The 21,781-nt window shown below is 43.5% G+C and overlaps 2 protein-coding genes across 2 annotated transcripts; one reads left to right on the top strand and one right to left on the bottom strand.

The window, feature by feature from the left end:
• Positions 1-752: 752 nt before the first annotated feature.
• On the bottom strand, positions 753-16,287 carry LOC138945990 (alpha-L-fucosidase-like). Its single transcript, XM_070317525.1, has 8 exons — positions 15,547-16,287; positions 14,986-15,092; positions 13,398-13,528; positions 11,253-11,386; positions 9,529-9,626; positions 7,999-8,131; positions 3,693-3,863; positions 753-2,724 (listed from the first exon to the last, which is right to left on the bottom strand). Exons 1-8 carry the CDS (start codon positions 15,900-15,902, stop codon positions 2,478-2,480), a joined length of 1,377 nt encoding a protein of 458 aa, XP_070173626.1. The 5' UTR covers positions 15,903-16,287; the 3' UTR covers positions 753-2,477.
• A 34-nt stretch (positions 16,288-16,321) lies between these two features.
• On the top strand, positions 16,322-21,463 carry LOC138945978 (small ribosomal subunit protein mS39-like). Its single transcript, XM_070317512.1, has 6 exons — positions 16,322-17,134; positions 17,559-17,697; positions 18,500-18,755; positions 19,051-19,277; positions 19,645-19,839; positions 20,616-21,463. Exons 1-6 carry the CDS (start codon positions 16,374-16,376, stop codon positions 21,012-21,014), a joined length of 1,977 nt encoding a protein of 658 aa, XP_070173613.1. The 5' UTR covers positions 16,322-16,373; the 3' UTR covers positions 21,015-21,463.
• The last annotated feature ends 318 nt before the right edge of the window (positions 21,464-21,781 follow it).

Genomic DNA, 21,781 nt, shown 5'->3' on the forward strand with positions numbered 1-21,781 from the left:
AGTGACATATTCAGTTACATGTTCATGTGTGTCTCATGTTGAGTGATGATTGTTGAGTTTGAGTGAGAGTGAGCACACAGATGTTTCATCCAGTTGTTACGTTTTTGGTCACACACACACACACACTGACACTGTCCACATTCGCGGTGTTCCTATCATTTGTCCGGAATCACTTACCTTGGCGACGGGTAGCAAACCTTGGCCAATTTAGATTTTTTTTGTGTGGTTGCAACATGATGTTCAAATCCAGATCGAAAGCACTGACTGACTGATAAACTATCGCAAACCGGCGAACGCAAACGTTGAGAGTGTGGTTTCCCTTGTCCAAGGGAAACCACTCTGGCATCTATATTTTTTTGGCAATGGCTTCCGTTCAAAACATTGATGTTTCGTTTTTGGTATTCGCGAAGGAAATAAACGTCAGTCAGTCATTCATGTTCAGTGTCTGAGCTATCAATCACTTTGATTCTAAATTTGAAATTGTTTTGTGAGTACAGTGTAATCAGTTTAACTTTATTCAGTGATCGGTTGAGCAATGGTTCAAGCCGTCGACGCAAGGGAAGACTTTGACACATGTATTCAAACTTCTCAAATTCCCATGATATGTCGATCTCGGGACGAGTTTAAAGATTTCGTCATAAGCGTGAGTAAATTACAGACATTATGCATGCTTGGGAATCCAAAAAGTGCTCGTTATAAGCATAAATTCGTTACAAAGAATTTGTTTCAAGCATTTTTTTTAAGCATGAAGAAAGAGGTATTCAGTTGGGAACTTAAAACTAATACGTTATAAGTCAAAATTCGTAACTAGCGTGTTCGTTTTAAGTGGGTTCGACTGTACATCTTTCGACTTTGGGCATTTTGTGGTGTTTGGGGACAGAAAATAATTGATTTAGTCCTGTTTCATCGGGAAGTTAGCAGAAAAGGGTATGCTATCAACATTTTTAAAGCTGAAAAACATTCCCGAGAAGAATTTCAAGTTGTCAGGATTAAAACATTGTGTGGTACAGATGGGTAAACCGGAACCATGCGTCTTTGTTATTGCCAATATGCTTTTGGATATTGGCAAAAATGGCCGACTTCCGTAGCATTATACTTTGATGATCGAAAGAGACCATCCAATCACAGCCCCCGAATTCCCTCACGTGTCCATCAGAATAGCTATATAATGAGATATTATGCTTGATGACCTAGATCTTTGAAATGAGGAACATCTTTGATTTCCTTGGTGTCACAATATCAAAGCTCATTGTCCCTCCCAGTTGGGCACTTTTTTTGTGCACTCCTCCCCTGGATAAGGTTGATGATTGTTTGTCTGTTCGAAGAGCTCAATTGCATCATTCTAAAGATGAATCTGGACCTTGTAACCCATTTTGGGAGGGTATCTTACATACATCATAACATGTACTTGTTTACTCAGAAATATATCCATTTTGACTTATTTTTTAACCCATCCCCCGAACAAATATCTGGCAGCATTGATGTCGACTACAGTTGTTAAATCAATGTACCATTTTCAGAGAATCTTCAGTGACTCACATGCAATTTGTTTCTGGTTTTTTTTGTGTGTGTGGTTAGTTTGCTTATTTTTGTGCAATACATTTATATGCTTTTTACATTTAGTAAAGTTTTGACTAAATGTTTTAACGTAGTGGGGGGAATCGAGACGAGGGTCGTGGTGTATGTGTGTGTGTGTGTGTGTGTGTGTGTGTGTGTATGTGTGTCTGTCTGTGTGTAGAGCGATTCAGACCAAACTACTGGACCGATCTTTATGAAATTTGACGTGAGAGTTCCTGGGAATGATATCCCCGGACGTTTTTTTCTTTTTTTCGATAAATATCTTTGATGACGTCATATCCGGCTTTTTGTAAAAGTTGAGGCGGCACTGTCACACCCTCATTTTTCAATCAAATTGATTGAAACTTTGGCCCAGCAATCTTCGACGACTGACGATGCTACGAGTATACGCTCTTGCTGTAAAAATGCAGTGAGTTCAGTTTCATTCTGTTAGTTCGACAGCTTGACTAAATGTTGTAATTTCGCCTTACGCGACTTGTTTTATGTTTGCATGGTAGTTATGCTTTCACACAGGGGTTATTTTTGCACATTTTGCAGAACTGTATCAATTTATACATCATTTTGCCTTTTGCATAATCCACTTTAGTAGGTGTCACTTGTGTTTCACTATTTTTTTCTGAATGAACGCTCAAAACCATCCAGTATTATCTCCGGTCTACATTCCAAATTCTGACAAATCTGAGAAAATGCAGGCCTTAAAAAGGAGGGAGTCTTGATATGGGGGTAAATTTACAGATGCTTTGAACAAAAATCTGAAAAATTAAGGTCTTCAAAAGGGAGAAGTCTTAAAATTGGGGGGTCTTAAAAAGGGGGGGGGGGGGGGGGGGGGGGTGTTCCACTGTATCTTTTTCTGCCCTAAAAGTCAACCCCCCAAAAAAACAGAACTTCCTCAAACAAAATCAAAAGACATTCCTCAGCTCAAAGACCCACGCCCAAAGACAGGGAATGTCGTTCACCGACAGTGAAGGAACGTCAATGACCATTCCAACAGATGCTGGGGCTGTCCAATTGAAAGGCTTGTCATAACCAAGCAGCGTGACGGACGTTTGAGAGTTGACCATTGGCGCTCCCAGTACCAGCTGACCCTTCGGCCATTTCAGTGACATTGCGTACACGACGTGAGGAGCATCTGATCTTGTGGTGTACCTGTAACACGAAAAAGGAAATATTTTGTGACACAATTTCTGACCGCTACACGGAGTGAGAATCAGAAATGAGTACCAGGACTCACAAGAAAGAGCAAACTGTTGCATGTTTGTCATTATTTGTTTGAGAATCTATACATATAAATAAAAGAGAGTGTCTGTCTGTCTTCTATACATAAAAGAGAGTGTCTGTCTGTCTGTGTGTGTGTGTGTCTGTGGTCGCCATACCTCAGAGATGGCAAAAGATAAGCACAAGATATTTTGCATGCACACTGCCCTGGACCCACAAATGTGCACCTGGCTTTTAGTTTCTCCAGACATTGTTTCCTTCCTCGGATAATTACCCTCCCCTTCTATCAATACAGTCTATATAGTGCAAGGGAGGTAAGTCATGGTTTGTCACCCACGGAAGGGAGGTAACTCTCATCAAACCAGTATACCGTGTCATTCTCAAGGGTTACCCCCCGCCCGCTATCATCCCGCCGCCCCCCCCCCCCCCCCCCCACACACACACACACACTAACCCTGCCCCCTGCCTTCCAGATCATCGCGAATAATGTTTACGAAACGATCGCCTCAGTGAAAGATCACGAGAATTTACAGATTTCTCTCCCCTGTTCAAAAAGGTATGACGCGCTCACTCATGAGGTATGCGTGCTTTGATCAGACGGTAACTACAGTGGGTGTGAGAAGGAGTAAACAAATCACGAAGAACACGTTGAACCAAATAGAAACTTGCCTTGCCTATACATCCAAATGTATGAGCTCACACTGTCATTTTTCTTATCCACATTGGAATAAGATTCGAGAGGTTTCTGAGAGAGGGGAGAGCAGAAACACCCGGGCGAAGCCGGGCCTGACTGCTAGTAGCAATTATAAACTTTGCGTCAAAGCGTAGTAATTTGTCTTAAAACGTAGTATGTTGGTAGCTCTGCAGTTTACCAGTCTTTGGGAAAAATGAACACTTACCACACATCAGAATTGGTTGTGTCGTTCTGTTTTCTCCATGGCTTTGTCCCATAGATGGCGTCTCCGTTAACCTTGAGCCAGCTGCCCATCTGACGCAGTCGCTCCTCGTAGATGGGAGTTATGGTCCCTTCTTTTGTCGGCCCCACGTTGATCAGGACATTCCCACCACAGCTGCAGGACCACGACAAATTACTCAGGTAATGTACAGGTAAATCTAATAATGCTGCGTAGCTCACAAGAAATAACGGTTTTAGGTGTGACGAAAAAAAGAACAGGGCCTGAGTACGGTGATAAATACAAGACTTATTATACAACCATTTGAAAAATACATACATCCCCCGTGGCTGCCCGCATAACGAAATCGTTTTTCTCGTGTTTTGAACTTGCCAGTGTTACAGCACAGAGCAGAGTCCGCCCCGCACTTTGCTTTGTGTACATCACATGGCCACCCAAACACCCGCACAACGCATGACACATTTTCACAAGAAAAACACGTTTATTTGTTTGCTTTGTCTGTATTCTATTTACATTTACCACTAACACACCAAATTGTATACTTTAAATGGACGGGCGCTGTGGCGGGGTGGTAAGACGTCGGCCTCGTAATCGGAAGGTCGAGGGTTCGAATCCCGGCCGCGGCCGCCTGGTAGGTTAAGAGTGGAGATTTTTCTGATCTCCCAGGTCAACTTGTGTGCAGACCTGCTAGTGACTTATCCCCCTTCGTGTGTACACGCAACCACAAGACCAAGTGCGCACGGAAAAGATCCTGTCATCCATGTCAGAGTTCGGTGGGTTATGGAAACACGAAAATACCCAGCATGCTTCCTCCGAAAGCGGCGTGTGGCTGCCTAAATGGCGGGGTAAAAACGGTCATACACGTAAAATTCCACTCGTGTAAAAACACGAGTGTACATGGGAGTTTCAGCCCACGAACGCAAAAGAAGAAGAAGAAGTATACTTTAAATTGCAAGTGAATCGTTATCATACAAAATAATGTTATCACAAGACGAACAGAGATCTCAGAGATCGTCTGCTTCTCAACTGTTTCGCGCAAATCGTGTAATATCTATTTTTGCGGACACCTCCCAAAGCAATGCAATCTCAGCGGCTTCTACCTGCAACATAGTCGTGCTTAATTGGAATGTGACGTCCTGTTCTTCGTCAGTCACACCTATCTCGAAAACTAAGCGTCGCACAGAACCAGCGCCCTTCCATTATAAGAGCACATCTCATCTGACATACAAGATGTTACTTATCATACAATGGAACCCTCCTTTTAAGACTACCTGATTTTCTTCTTCTGCGTTCTTGGGCTGAAACTCCCACGTACACTCGTGGTTTTTGCACGAGTGGAATTTTACGTGTATGACCGTTTTTTACCCCGCCATTTAGGCAGCCATACGCCGTTTTCGGAGGAAGCATGCTGGGTATTTTCGTGTTTCTATAACCCACCGAACTCTGACATGGATTACAGGATCTTTTTCGTGCGCACTTGGTCTTGTGCTTGCGTGTACACACGGGGGGTGTTCGGACACCGAGGAGTCAGTCTGCACACAAAGTTGACTCTGAGAAATAAATCTCTCGCCGAACGTGGGGACGAACTCACGCTGACAGCGGCCAACTGGATACAAATCCAGCACGCTACCGACTGAGCTACAACCCCGCCCAGACCCCCCGATTTAAGACTTTTCCCCTTTAGAGATCCTCCTGCTTGTTCAGATTTTTTGTTCATGACCTCTGTAAATTTACCTCCATTTCAAGACTCCCTCCTTTCAAAGACCTATAATTTCTCAGATTTGTTGAGGTCTTAAAAGAGGGTTCCACTGTGGTACAGTGCGGGGCCCCGGTAGCTCAGTTGGTAGAGCAATGGACTTGTGATCGGAAGGTCGCAGGTTCGAATTCGGGCCGGGACGGACACGGGTCAACTTTATGTGCAGACCCAGAGACGGAAGCCATGTCCCACCCCCGTGTCATCACAATGGCACGTAAAAGACCTTGGTCATTCTGCCATAAGTGCAGGTGGCTGAATATACCTAAACACGCAGACACCTGGGTAGCGCGACTCTGTTGCTGCTAGCTTTCCACTGGGAGGAAGCGACCCGAATTTCCCAGCGATGGGACAATAAAGTAATGAAAATGAAATGAAATGAAATGAAATGAAATGAAAAATGAAAATGAAAATACAATAGCTAACTACCAGGCCTCTCTGTGGTACAGTACTTATAATACAATAGCTAACTACCAGGCCTCTCTGTGGTACAGTACTTATAATACAATAGCTAACTACCAGGCCTCTCTGTGGTACAGTACTTATAATACAATAGCTAACTACCAGGCCTCTCTGTGGTACAGTACTTATAATACAATAGCTAACTACCAGGCCTCTCTGTGGTACAGTACTTATAATACAATAGCTAACTACCAGGCCTCTCTGTGGTACAGTACTTATAATACAATAGCTAACTACCAGGCCTCTCTGTGGTACAGTACTTATAATACAATAGCTAACTACCAGGCCTCTCTGTGGTACAGTACTTACAATACAATAGCTAACTACCAGGCCTCTCTGTGGTACAGTACGTATAATACAATAGCTAACTACCAGGCCTCTCTGTGGTACAGTACTTATAATACAATAGCTAACTACCAGGCCTCTCTGTGGTACAGTACTTATAATACAATAGCTAACAACCAGGCCTCTCTGTGGTACAGTACTTACAATACAATAGCTAACTACCAGGCCTCTCTGTGGTACAGTACTTATAATACAATAGCTAACTACCAGGCCTCTCTGTGGTACAGTACGTATAATACAATTAGCTAACTACAAGGCCTCTCTGTGGTACAGTACTTATAATACAATAGCTAACTACCAGGCCTCTCTGTGGTACAGTACTTATAATACAATAGCTAACTACCAGGCCTCTCTGTGGTACAGTACTTACAATACAATAGCTAACTACCAGGCCTCTCTGTGGTACAGTACTTATAATACAATAGCTAACTACAAGGCCTCTCTGTGGTACAGTACTTATAATACAATAGCTAACTACCAGGCCTCTCTGTGGTACAGTACTTACAATACAATAGCTAACTACCAGGCCTCTCTGTGGTACAGTACTTATAATACAATGGCTAACTACCAGGCCTCTCTGTGGTACAGTACTTACAATACAATAGCTAACTACCAGGCCTCTCTGTGGTACAGTACTTATAATACAATGGCTAACTACCAGGCCTCTCTGTGGTACAGTACTTATAATACAATAGCTAACAACCAGGCCTCTCTGTGGTACAGTACTTATAATACAATAGCTAACTACCAGGCCTCTCTGTGGTACAGTACGTATAATACAATTAGCTAACTACAAGGCCTCTCTGTGGTACAGTACTTATAATACAATAGCTAACTACCAGGCCTCTCTGTGGTACAGTACTTATAATACAATAGCTAACTACCAGGCCTCTCTGTGGTACAGTACTTATAATACAATAGCTAACTACCAGGCCTCTCTGTGGTACAGTACTTATAATACAATAGCTAACTACCAGGCTTCTCTGTGGTACAGTACTTATAATACAATAGCTAACTACCAGGCCTCTCTGTGGTACAGTACTTATAATACAATAGCTAACTACCAGGCCTCTCTGTGGTACAGTACTTACAATACAATAGCTAACTACCAGGCCTCTCTGTGGTACAGTACTTATAATACAATAGCTAACTACCAGGCCTCTCTGTGGTACAGTACTTATAATACAATAGCTAACTACCAGGCCTCTCTGTGGTACAGTACTTATAATACAATAGCTAACAACCAGGCCTCTCTGTGGTACAGTACTTATAATACAATAGCTAACTACCAGGCCTCTCTGTGGTACAGTACTTATAATACAATAGCTAACTACCAGGCCTCTCTGTGGTACAGTACGTATAATACAATTAGCTAACTACAAGGCCTCTCTGTGGTACAGTACTTATAATACAATAGCTAACTACCAGGCCTCTCTGCTGTACGTGAGGGGTAGCATTCACCAAAGAGGTACCGTATTAGCCCAAACAAATTCTCAAAATACTTGAAATACATAATGGGAAGTGTTCGCACATATCAGATGTTTGTTGCTTCACTGGTTTCTTCCTGACAAAATATAATGCAATGACTGCGTTTTTAGACTTTGACTGGTTAGCATAATAACTGCTTGGAAGTTTGAAACAGTGAAGATTTACACAGCAGCTTTAACAGAATGCCATCAGAATTAATTTTCAGCTATATATGGGTAAAACCAACAACAACATTTGAGGTACCTAACAGTCTGTATGATGGCTGTAATGAGCGTTTCAACGGGCAGGTAACCAGACAGCTGCGCATTCCGCACAAAGCCCCATGAGCTTCCGTAGATGGTCAAGGCGTCCTCAAATTTGCGCTTCTGCAGGGTCTCTGCAACATTGCAACATATGTCACGTCAGATTTTGTATACATTACAGGGATGGCCAAATCGTCCGCCCGATCGCCAGGGGCAAGTAAAAAATCTGCCGGGCTAGTAGAAACCACCTGGCAACTCGCCCGACTGGCCAGTGAAAATTCTGGTTCAATGCAACACTTTTGGTTGTAATATCGAGTTTTAAAGCCATATAAACACTGCAGATGCAGCAAATGTGGTACATGTACCGGGCCAGCACAATTTCTGTCGGGCTAGTAACTTTCTTGAAGTTACTTCGCCTGGTAGGGGCGGGGGATGTAGCTCAGTCGGTATCGCGCTTGATTTGTATCCAGTTGGCCGCTGTCAGCGTGAGTTCGTCCCCACGTTCGGTGAGAGATTTATTTCTCAGAGTCAACTTTGTGTGCAGACTCTCCTCGGTGTCCGAACACCCCCGTGTGTACACGCAAGCACAAGACCAAGTGCGCACGAAAAAGATCCTGTAATCCATGTCAGAGTTCGGTGGGTTATAGAAACACGAAAATACCCAGCATGCTTCCTCCGAAAGCGGCGTATGGCTGCCTAAATGGCGGGGTAAAAACGGTCATTCACGTAAAAGCCGTGGGAATTTCAGCCCATGAACGAACAAACAAACTTCGCATGGTTGGAGAGTTAAAATGTTGAGATTTGGCCATCCCTGCATTATAAAGCAGAAGATTTCATATAGTCCTGTGAGATTTACCCTCAAGGAAATTCAGGCTGCTTTCTCACTAACGAAAGCGATTGAGCTGCAATACAGTACGGCGTTACCCAATTTTTCTTTTCTTTTTCCTGCATGCATGTATATATGTTTCCAGGCCCTGAGACTTTTGCTGTGAGCTTGGGTTCTTTATCGTGCGCATGCATGGGGTGTTTGCACACCAAAGCTAGTCTGCACCAAGTTGACTCTGGGAAATAAATCTCTTGCTGAACGTGGGAATCGCACGCACGCCGAAAGTGACAACTGGTTTTGAAGGTAATCGAGTTATTTCCAGCCCCATCCCAGATTAATAGCCAATCAAACAGGTCTTGAAAGAAAAAGGACACAGCATAGAGCATGAGTCCATCTTTGACTAGCCTGGATAGTGTCTTTTGATATATATATGTGATCCTCCACCTCGAAATGAGTCGCATGTCACCTCGTGCGGTTCTGCGCTAGGCTTAATGTAAGTCCGCTGAGTGTATGGTAACAGTGTGAGGGTCACCTTAGTCACAGGCTTATAACTCACAGTTTTCACTCTTTTCTAAAACGGGTTTCACCACTGGATAGAGCATACAAAACTCTTTAGGAAAATGTTAAAATATGAAAATCATGCAAAGGTGACATGCAACTCATTTCGTGGTGGAGGGTCACATATGTGTTAGACAAAAAACTCACTTGGATTGTAGCGATCTGTACAGGTGAGGAATCCTCCGTGACGACAGATTGTGTTGTTTCCCCAGCGATCGTTCACAACCACCTTGTCCTTCACTGGACTTTTAAACAAAAACAATTAAAGAAAAAGTAAGTGAATGAAGAAAAGTCTAATCCGTATTACAGTACAGTAAAACCTGTCAAATAAGGACACCCTTGGGACCAGACAAAAGTGTCCTTATTCTGCAGGTGTCCTTATTAGACAGGTGCAAGTAAACGCGACAAAGTCAAGTTGAGAGAGAGAGAGAGAGAGTACTGCACATGTACATGTACATTTATAAGAAAAACAGAAGCTGTTTAGATTAAATAGAGAAACATTTAATATTGACTGTTGTAAAACAAGTTTAAAAACTTGTGATAATGCATGTTTCAGCTACTAGGTACTGCCCTGCCTTTGATCTGGCCGCACACACACATTTCCACTCTGTTAAACTCGGTCACTGACCGGTCACTGACCCCGAAGCAGGAAGTGTTTCCTCTCTCAGATTTGACAGGGGAACCACCTCTCATGGCAAAAACTGGGTCATTGACCCCTGGGAAGAAGGTCGTGTCTTTTAACAAGGCCACCCAGCTATCACAATGCCTTTGATCTGGCCGCACACACTTATTATGGACCCAAAATATGTGTCCGCGTCCGTAATGCCGAGGTGGCCGTAACGTACAGGTGTTTTACAGTGTAAAGCAGTCCGTGCCGAGACTGACTGTCCGTATTCTGCGAGTGTCCGCTAAGTCCAGTGACCGTATTTGACAGTTTTCACTGTACATACACATGGGTGTTACTGGGAAAAATCAAAAAACCTGAAAGGCAGGGGTCCAAAATGCTCAAGTTTGAAAGAAAGTTTCTGGACACCGACGAAACCAAATCATAATAAGCAAGATGGCGGCAAATCCAAGGGAGCGAACCGAGAAAGCACGCGAACCGGTGTCAAAAGTCGGATCGGAACCGCTGCTCGTTATTTCAACTTAGCGAAACGAAGCTTATTTTTTTTGTTTTTTTGTTGAAAACCCGGAAAACCGGAATTTCCGGCTTCAGATTTTTTCAAAAACCGAAAATCCGGCAAAAGCCGGAAGAGTAACACCCATGCATACACCTTTAGGAGACATACATAAACAGATGATGAGACAGAGACACAAATTAACACACTCACATACATCAGGAAGTATTTCATACATATGACCGCTGGTAAAACACCATAAGTCATTTTTCTGTACAAATAGCTACCAGCAGTAAGACTGTATATAATACAAGTGATGCTCTAGCTTTGAAACAGATTTTTTCATTCTGAAACGGTTTTTACGACATTCACATTGACACACACATGCACTGCTTCGAATATATATATATATTCATCCTGGTCCACCAAAAGTTTTACACATGAGTTAAAAAATAAATGGGGGCAAAAAGACTTAAAATAAAAGGTACTGCAGTCAAATCTGCCTAGAACGACCATAATAGATGTGGGTTCACTATGGAAAGGTGAAATATATAGGGACAACTCTCATTGGGGATATCTTTTAGGGTAGTCTCTTCCGTTCTTTGTTCACCGGATGAAACTCCCACGGCTTTTACGTGTATGACCGTTTTTACCCGCCATTTAAGCAGCCATACGCCGCTTTCGGGGGAAGGGTGGTCTTATGGGAAGGTGATCACGATTGAGAAAAGGTGGCCAGGGCAGGTTCAACTGTACCTGTCATTGTAGAGCCAGGTGAGAAACTCCTTGGACTGCCAGTATGTGTCGGGTGCCCCCATTGGTCCGTCAGACCATATGAGGTCCGGCTCGTACCTGTTGACCAGCTCGTACAGCTCTGGCATGGTCTTGGTCTGCAACACACACACACACACACACACACACACACACACACACACGCACGCACGCACACACACACACACACACCGCACTGCCTGTCAACTAGCATTGATTTGTCATTATCACTTCGATGACAGACGCAATAGCCTAGCTGTTAAGATGTTGGCCTTCCATGAGCGGTTATCCACATAAAAACACGCTTGTGCAAGAACACAAGTGCATGTGGGAGTTGCAGCCAAAGAACACAGAAGAAGAAGAAGAAGAATTTGACAGGGATCAGAGATCATCTTCCTCCTTTTTAACGCTGCCTCAGGTACTCAGTTTCGAATGAAAAGGTGGACAAGTTTCATTCATTGTGAAGAGGTAATTAAACACCACTATGTTCATGTGTCTTTATTTAGTGAGAAGAAATGTATGCAAAATATTAATCTTGATACTTGTGTTTCATTTTGATACATGTACTTGCAAACCCCTTTTCTTCCCGTTTGACCAATTTCCATTCTCATCTTCTTCTTCTTTTCGATCGCCGATCACACTTGGAGTCCAGATCTTGAGATATAATTAGTGGTCCTCTGCAGCGCAGCCACTGGCCCGTACAGCTTGTTGTGCAGGGACTCCGGCATTGGCCAGATTTCCTCTCTCAGCACCTGGTGGTTCCTGCAGTCTCGTAGGATGTGGGCCGTGTCCTGCTCTGCTTCCCCACAAGAACACATGGGGGAGGGCACAACATGCAGCTTCTTGTGGAGATGCTGGTTAAGTCTGTTGTGTCCCGTTCTCAGGCGGAAGATGACCACCTGCTGTGGTCTGGATAGCAGGTGGTAGCTGTCCTGTGGCTGGGGCGTCCTGTGCAGAGACTTAATGATGGTCTTCATCTCTGTCAGGCTCACAGGGTTGTTCTCTTGCTCATCTTCTGCACCCAGCTTTGCCATCCTGTCCGCCTCTTCGTTTCCTTGTACACCACAGTGGGAGGGGATCCATTGCAGTACTGTCCTCAGGCTTTTGATGTTGTGTAGAGCGTGTTCCAGCTGAGGCAGTTTGCTACTGGTCATTGCTTGTAGTACTGACAGAGCGTCAGTCAGGAAGACCACCTGGTTGTCATGGTTGACTCTGTCGTTGATGGTGTACGCTGCATGGATCAGTGCCTGTACCTCAGCTCTGTAGTTTGTACAGTGGAGGCCTGTTGGTATAGCCTCTGCTTGCCTCTCTCCACTGGGGTACTGGACATACACCCCCGCTCCTCCATTTTTGACGGCCTCTGTGGCTGACCCATCAGTATACACCCGTATCCATGCTTCTTGGGGGTACCTTTCTTCAAGCATGGCAAGAGTCAGGGCTTTTTTCGTCACATTGCTCTGCTCGTCCTTTGTTGTGAGGTAGGGGACACTGGTCTGTATGTCCAGGTTTCCTTGTCTGTCTTCCCAGGGTGGGGCGTCAAGGGAGAAAGATGGTGGCTCCACTAGCTCTGGCATCTCTGTCTGATGTTTCTTCTGCAAAGCCCTTGCCTCAAGAGCGAAGTTTGATCTTTTCAGCCTGCCTGAGGACATCTTCTTGAGTCTGTCACTCATTGGATGGTCATTCCATTCTCATCTCGAGCGATGTCGTTTGACTATGGAAGTCCGAGAATGCAGGAATTTCTTTCAAATCACCAAACACTTTGATGTCAGACCGGCTTAATTTTTTTCTCAGTTTGGAAAAGTTTGCCAATGACTGCCTTAAATTATTTGACGAAACTTTAATGGCCAATAATTCCTGGAAATATTCCTGTATGGTGAATATAAAGTGCACATTATAGAAAAAACAAACATCAAAATTAATGCACATACACTTGCTGGTGATCAAAATACGTATGCAGATCCCACGACGTGTAGAACTTGACAAACGTGACAAACGTGTGACATAAAAGTTACATTTGATGACGTTATCACTTATACATGAATACCCGTACACCATGCTGTACACATTCTGAAAAGATCCATCTTCTAGAACACTCTATTGTTTATCATGTGCTTTACATGCAGTACTCACTGTGACAAATTCTTGTGTTTTGAAGTTGTTTGCCTTGTCTTGCAAGTACAGGGGGTTGAACCACTCAAACAATGAATGGTACACTCCATAGTGGAGACTGGTTTTCTTGCGAATTGCAGTGGCAAGTTCACCTGTCAATTAACAGCATATAATTTAGATAAGATGCAATTCTCACACAGCTTCTAATAATGAGTTTGTGACACGTACAAATCATAAACCAGAGGATGAATGTCGTTGCATCTTAGTCACACATTATAGACACAACTGCATAACCACATACATACGTATAAGACACAGTGGTCAGAATCTAGGCCCAAAAAAATGGTCTTGTAGTAAAAAAATTATGACACTGTACAGTGTACACACAAAATTTACACATTGAGACCCCCCCCCCCCCCCCCCCCCCCCAACAAAAAAAAACAAAACAAAAAAAAAGCTGACTAAAACAAACAAACAAAAAAACACCCCCAAAACACAATCACTATTTTTTCCTGTCGAAATATATTAGGGTTAGTGGTACATTTCTTCTGATTTTTACATTTAGGCAATTTTTTACCAGTCTGTTTGGTCTCAGTCGAAAGGTTTTGGCCCGCCCAGGCCTTGCTAGTCTCCATGCATGAAAAAAATAATTAAATCTGTTCACTTTCATTCTTCTAGGCTGATGTAGATTGACTAAATGTTTGATATCGCTTACTGTGACTATTGTTTGTTTTGTTTTGTTGTTAACCCCTTGACTGCCTTAGGACGGGTATACCCGTCCTGCACTTGTGCATTATTTCCATGATTAGATACTAAAACCAGATTCTTGGTTGAATTTCTTTTAAAAATAACATAGGTTTTACTTTCCTACCTACTGCCAGTTTGGAGCTAGAATTTTTTGTGAATTATTACACCCCGAACTCCAATATTCCCTGGCAGTCAGGAAGTTTTGATTGGCAGCGAAAGGGTTAATAATTGTTTTGAAAGCTCAAAAAAAGAAGAAAAAAAGAAAATGTGGTACCTGTCAGTGACGCTGTTGGGGTCTATGTCGACCAAAAGAATGGGATTCACTGTAGGTCGAGTTCCTGTAGGTGGATTCTCTGTATACCTAAGACTTTAAAATTGGCAATCTTGTATACAGGGAATACCACAGGGTGTAGTTCCTGTAGCGTTTTGCTAATATCAATGAAAGTCACGTGATGCTTAGCGACATCGTTAGAATTTGATGTTTTTCGATCTTTTTTTGATATTTCTTAGAAATTCGAGAATATCAATGAAAGTCACGTGATGCTTAGCGACATCGTTAGAATTTGATGTTTTTCGATCTTTTTTTGATATTTCTTAGAAATTCGAGTATGGTTTGCAAGTTTTATTGAAAAACTGCACCCTGTGGGATTCCCTGTATACTAGATTGCCAATTTTAAAGTCTTAGGTATACAGGGAATCCACCTACAGGAACTCGACCTACAGAGAATCCCACTCTTTTGGTCGACATAGACCCCATCAGCGTCAGTGTCAGGATAAAAAATTAGGATTGGCAAGGAAACTGAAAACTTAATCTTAATACACCAGAGAAACTTTCCAGTGATTTAAAAAGCAGCGGGCTCACCAACAAGATCTCTGTGGGGGCCCACAGAACCAGCGTTCCAGTTCCAGGAATACTTGGAGGGCCAGCTTGTGAATCCTTCATGGTGTTTAGTCACCTGCACCACGTACCTGTCACATCAAATCAATAAGTCAATCAAATGTGAAATAACAATCATTACTACCAATAAAGCATTTCAAAGCTTAACACAAACTCTGTGCATGAAAATTATGTCATTTGATGTAATCTGTCAAACAATGCCTGAATCTGACAATATGATCCCGAACAACAGACAGTCAAAGGTAAAAATATGAAGAAGAAAAACAGGGAACAACACATGGGGAAAAAGAGGGGGGGGGGGGTTGGATAGGTTATCAGTACATGTAGGCCTAACACATTTTCTGAGGCCTTAATATCAGCTGAAAGAGCCCAAAAAATGAGGCCATTGGCATTACAAACTTACACACTGACATACACACACACACAAACACACACACACACACAAACACACAAACTTACACCACTACCACTAGCACCACCTCAACCAACAACAACACTACCACCAACAATTAAACTGCATCATACCTGGCTCCAGATGCTTTGAAAATCTCTGCCCACTGATCCGGGTTGTAGAACTCTGCGGTGAAGTCTCTGGCAAAGTCAGCGTACGTCCAGTCAGGCTTGTAGTTGTCTCGGACAAACTGCGCATAATTTGGGTACGGTTTACTCCCTTGCCAGTACCACCAAAACCACTCGGAGCCATAGCTTGGAACAGAAAACACTCCCCAGTGAATGAAGATGCCGATTTTGGATTGGTCGTACCAGGCCGGGAGTGGGCGGGAGTCCAGCGACTCCCACGTTGGCTGATAATGCACGCTGTCAGCACAGGCTATAAGGCTCATCAGGGCGACGCATACCTTAATTGACATCGGAATCATCATTGTGTTTGTGTAATGTCACCTGTGGTAATGTATAATTTTCGTGTTCCCCTATATGATCGATTTTAGGACTAAGTCCACACGTACTGTTCTTTCTTGAAAGATGGTTGTCAGAATTGACAATGGCAGTCAAAGCCACGACACCTTAGTCTATGCAAAAAAAAGATTGTTGCTTCTACTTTCACTTTTGCTTGTTGCTATAAGTAATGTGTATTATAGCTATTCAACTTTTCGGGTTCTCCAAACTATCAAAGGCACAGAGGATATTGCACCGCTCAATTTACGTTCAACACTGAAACCAGCTTCGCATGTTTACTGTTCATATTCCCTGCTTGAAGGAAGCCGAGTAGCAGTCAATAAATGACATCACAACCACAACAAATGAACATGTTGGAACACAACTAAGCTTACTTCCTTCTTACTCTTTACTTAGTTCGTAGAGAATGATCTCCCTTACTTCGACTTCCTGTCAACATGGCCGCGTCCTTGTCTGCACGACCTCCTCGAGGTTTCGTCCAGTTTTTGTTTAATCGCAAAGCTTTCTGCACCTCCCACGACCTGCAACAGCTGTCGTCGGTATCAGCTTCTACAGAGAGAAGTGTCTCGGTGAATGACAAGGGGCAGGAGATCGTCATTCCCAGAAAGAAAAAGCGCGATTCGCTATCCGTTTTACGAGCTCTAGCCTCCACGGTGAAGCGAGATCCTGACTCGCCTCACTACAAGTATGTGGACGACCCCTTCCTTATTCCCACGTCAAGTTTGGCGAAGAGAAGCAACGCTCTGTCAAGAGAGTCAGGTAGAAAGGCAGCGCGCTACATACTGGAAAATTACTCCCAGTGGTTCAATGAAAACCCCGCGGAACCCCCTGTGGATGATTTCATGCCTCCAAAACTCGCATACACTCACACAGAACCAACCGAAGCCGCCTTGATTGAGCGTATTGAGAAGCGCAGAGTGAACGATGCTATTGAAGTGTACAAGAAAGCCAAGCAAGGAAACGTGGAATTTTCAGACAGCACATGTCGTCAGTTTTTAGAGCTTCTGTGTGTATACAATGCCCAAGACCCACCAGTGACAATGATGCCAGAAGAGTTTTACTTCCGTAAGGACCTTGGTCATGAGACGAAACGACCAAGCAAGACCTGGAAAGATGACGGCATGGCCGAACGAGTCTTTGATGAGCTGCAAGAGAAGTCCATTGAAGATCAGCAAAATCTCATTCGGGGCATGGCAAGGTAGGAGCTAGTGCAGTATGCACCTGTTTAAATCAGTAAGTATAGTTAACAAAATGTTGAAACCAAGTAGATTGTATCATTAGGTCAAATGATAAACATGTTGACATTGATTACAAAGAACTTTCTTAGACTGTTAGAGTTTGCGATTTTTCAATAAAACCAACTCGATCTCATGAGAGAGAAAACAAATTGGAGATGACAGCAATTTCTTGGGAGAAATACATAGATTAATTGGCACGTGGACCTCGGGCCAGATTTCACATTTTCAGATTCTTTTACCCTCAGCTGCATGTTCACTAACTGAAATTTTAAATAACACTAGACGTATAAATGATTTCTACGACAGCTACCTACAGGCTGACAAGTCGTTTGCCATGTACGATGATTAAATGATACTTGGTGTGTAAATGTATTTCTACGACAGGTACCTACAGACGGACAAGGCGTTTGCAATGTACGATGAAATGATGGAGAAAAAATTGCCAGTCCACCTCCTGACATTCAATGAACTGATTCGAGTGGCAACATTCCATCATGACACCTATGAAACAAAATGGAAACAGGTACTTCAAACGCATGATGCATCATTGCATATTCGCAATCATATGCAAAATGAGACAGACAAACACACAGACATATCATGGGCACACACATTCACACACATGAAAACGCACATGTGAAGAGAGGGGCACTCTCCAAGATAAGCTACATGGTAGTGACACCTTAGTGTAAGAAGATAAAATGGTATGTGGGTAAGGCAGACACACACACTGACAGCGACAGGCACATACACACTGACAGACACACACACTGACAGTACAGGCACATACACACTGACAGGCACACCTACTGACAGCGACAGGCACATACACACTGACAGGCACACCTACTGACAGCGACATACACACTGACAGACACACCTACTGACAGCGACAGGCACATACACACTGACAGGCACACACACTGACAGTGACAGGCACATACACACTGACAGGCACACACACTGACAGCGACAGGCACATACACACTGACAGACACACACACTGACAGCGACAGGCACATACACACTGACAGACACACCTACTGACAGCGACAGGCACATACACACTGACAGGCACACACACTGACAGCGACAGGCACATACACACTGACAGCGACAGGCACATATACACTGACAGACACACACTTACACACACACGCACAGACGTATGCAGGCACGCACACACACTCACGTGCACACAAATAGAAATGAAATTATGAGAACTGTTTGGGAACTTATTTTCAGTACTTATTAGAGGGTATGTGGACTTTGCTTCAGTAGTATTATGGATGTCATATTCACAAACTTCATGCGTTTGTTTCCAGGTTGAGTCGCTGTTGATGGACATGCAGCTTTGCGGTGTCGAGCCTGACCTCACGACCTTCAACAATGTCCTCTTCTCCCTCAGTCGCGTCCCTTACTTCCGCCTAGCCCCCTCTCTTCTCCTACAGACGCTGAACGAAATGAAGAAACTTGGCATCGAGCCCAGCCTGACATCTTGGAAGCATTCCCTGGTTGTCTACTACCCCAATGATAATGCAGACTCCAACTTGCTGTACAAAATCATGGACTATTTGGAAGGTAGGACTGGGCAGGGAGGGTTTGTGTCTGAGGACGGGACTGTCTCAGTGTTCAACGTCCAAAAAAGAATTGATAGGATTTTGTTTGCTTTTTTTGTGTGTGATAAGCTTAGCGAGAAACAGATTTTTGTGTTTCAATGATGAATTTGTATGGTTTTTGTTTACAGGGTTTGGTAAGGTATTGTTTTTTTGTTTTGTTTGTTTTTTTATATTTCAGGGGTGGGGTGGAGTGGGAACAGTATTGTTTGCTGGCATGGTTATTTGAGAATTCTCACTTTGTAATGATTTGTGTTCAGGAAAGGAGCTCACGTTGCAGCAGCCAGAAGATGCCGAGTTTTTTGTCACTGCCATGAAGCGCTGCTGTGTCAACCACCATGATGTAGAGCTGGCGTTTCGCATCGACCGTCTGCTGAACACGGGCAAGAACGCAGAGTTGATCGGCGACAGTCGGCTGGAGAACATGTACTACTCCTTCTTCCTCCGTCTGGTCTGCATGCTGGAGACCATGGACAGAATCATGGAGGTGAGTGCAGTGGGGAAGTACAGTGGAACTCCTCTGTTAAGACCTCCAAAAATCTGAGAAAATCAGGTCTTAAAAAGGAGGGAGTCTCAAAATGGGGGTAAATTTACAGAGGTTATCAACCGAATGTCTGAGAAAACATGCCATTTATCTCTGTAAATTGCCTTCATGTTTGCTTCTACTTCAACAAGTATATCGACAAGAGACATCACCCCTATGACGACCCAGTGTAAGTTTGCCAAGTGTGTAAACCACTGTGTTTCGTCTGTAATGTGTTAAAAAAAACAATAAATAAATAAAAGAAAAATTTATAAAAGAAAATCTGTTGTGAATTTATTTCTGTTACTTTCACCTGCGTGTGCTTCCTCAGGTGTACCAGCGAGTGACACCCCACCTGTGGACGCCCAACCTGAGCGTGCTGGACGAGCTTCTCAAGGCGGTGGAACTGCAGGACGGCTTCCAGTACCTCCCCCTCATCTGGACCGACCTCCTTCTCTTCGATTTCCAGCGGCGAGCAGAACTGCTGGAGAAATTGCTCTCCCTCATGGCGAAACAGAAACAAGAGGTTAGTGTGTCTGAGAAAAATGTTTTGTTGTTGTTGTGTGAGGCAGCCGTTCTGTGTCCAACATGTATTAACATTGTGGTACATGTGAAATATTCATGCTTACTTTTTAATGCACAATGCCCGTTTGCCCAGCCGTTCTGATATATTACAGTGAATTTGTTTAATTTTGTGTTCATATGAAATACATTGTATGTGTATTAATTATCAATATATAGCATTGATGAAAGAACTCTTCAGGATGGAAGAGCACAAATTATAGGCTTAGATGTTCGGGTAGGGATGGGTGTATTTTTGTTTGTTTATTTGTTTTTGCAGAGTCATTATTCTTCTCTTCTTCTTCTGCGTTCGTGGGCTGAAACTCCCACGTACACGACGTGTATTTTTTGCACGAGTGGAATTTTACGTGTATGACCGTTTTTACCCCGCCATTTAGGCAGCCATACGCCGCTTTCGGGGGAAGCATGCTGGGTATTTTCGTGTTTCTATAACCCACCGAACTCTGACATGGATTACAGGATCTTTTTCGTGCGCACTTGGTCTTGTGCTTGCGTGTACACACGGGGGGTGTTCGGACACCGAGGAGAGTCTGCACACAAAGTTGACTGAGAAATAAATCTCTCGCCGAACGTGGGGACGAACTCACGCTGACAGCGGCCAACTGGATATAAATCCTGCGCGCTACCGACTGAGCTACATCCCCGCCCGCAGAGTCATTATTTAGTGGGAAATTAGATTCATGACTAGACAGTAACTGTAACCCCTTTGTGTATTTTCAGGACACCCTGCAGTCACAGTACAGTCACATTGCCGGTCAGCTGCTAGAGCGCTTTAAGGACGAACATGGCGACCAGAGACCCACACCCCTGTCCACCGGACCCATGGTCGGTCACCTCATCACCATCGCAGAAAACTCAACTGACCATGACCTTGCTTGGGACGTCTTTGACACATACTGCAACAACAAAAACGCATTCAGTGGCCCACCGAGTGACGATGCCATGAAATCTTTGGTGGCTGGTTGCTTGGAACGCGGCGATTCTGAAAAAGCCATGGCCGTTGTGTCCTTTATGGAGTCGGTGGAAATGGCCGGAACTGGAGAGGCCGTGCAGATGATTTTGGACAGCGATCAAGTTTTGTTGAGTCAATCCCAGAGAGACATGTTAGCAAACATCTGAATCAGTGACTGCCAAAGATGGGTTGAGTCAATTTCGGGGGAAGAAAATGGTGTTTGAGATAGTTCTGGGCTGGTCAGATGAGTCCAGGCAAAGATAAGGCTGCGTTCTTCAATTGTTGAGAGAAATGTTAGCTAATATCTGAATGCTAATGTTGTGTTGATTGAGTCAGTCTCAGAAAGACATAAGCCAACATCGGACTGCCATAATTATGCTGCTGAGTCCTTGAAAATGGTGTTTGGATGGTTCTGAGCCCATGCAAGTTTGTAACAAAACAGTGCAGTTAATTTACCAAAAAATGGCGTTGCTGTAATGTTCACACCATTTTTCAGTTGTTGCCAAGATTGGTTAGTTTGTCTATTTGTGCGTATGTTTGTTTTGGTGTTTTTGACGTAGGATTTCTGTGTGTGAAAGAAGTGCTTGGTTGACAATAAATGTTTGTTTAAAATATCTGTCAGCAAAAACTTGTGGTTTGTGAACACCCTCTCCTCTCTTCCTGCTATTATTACTTTGTCACTCTTCATCTGTTTGGAATGATGTGATATTTGTTTTTGTGTTGTGCTTCTTCATGTTTTGCATTTCTTTGAGTGTGTGAATGTGGACACATGAATGAGTGTGTGTGTGTGTGTGTGTGTGTGTGTGTGTGTGTGTGTGTGTGTGTGTGTGTGTACATATAAATTTATACATAATGATAATCAGTCTATAATTAAAACAAGAGGCGAAGCCTTCAAGGCTCACGTAAGAAATCGACAAACAGTAACACAAACTCA

The sequence above is a fragment of the Littorina saxatilis genome, linkage group LG13, assembly GCF_037325665.1.
Source record: "Littorina saxatilis isolate snail1 linkage group LG13, US_GU_Lsax_2.0, whole genome shotgun sequence".
NCBI lineage: Eukaryota > Metazoa > Mollusca > Gastropoda > Littorinimorpha > Littorinidae > Littorina > Littorina saxatilis.

Bases quoted from the DNA above. Each gene is read 5' to 3' on its own strand.
- LOC138945990 (XM_070317525.1), bottom strand. From the start codon at position 15,902: ATGATGATTCCGATGTCAATTAAGGTATGCGTCGCCCTGATGAGCCTT. The intron at 15,093-15,546 runs GTATGATGCAGT...TTGATGTGACAG, and splicing joins TTCAAAGCATCTGGAGCCAG to GTACGTGGTGCAGGTGACTA. The intron at 8,132-9,528 runs GTGAGTTTTTTG...GCAATGTTGCAG, and splicing joins TACAGATCGCTACAATCCAA to AGACCCTGCAGAAGCGCAAA.
- LOC138945978 (XM_070317512.1), top strand. From the start codon at position 16,374: ATGGCCGCGTCCTTGTCTGCACGACCTCCTCGAGGTTTCGTCCAGTTT. The intron at 17,698-18,499 runs GTACTTCAAACG...GTTTGTTTCCAG, and splicing joins ATGAAACAAAATGGAAACAG to GTTGAGTCGCTGTTGATGGA. The intron at 19,278-19,644 runs GTGAGTGCAGTG...GTGCTTCCTCAG, and splicing joins CCATGGACAGAATCATGGAG to GTGTACCAGCGAGTGACACC.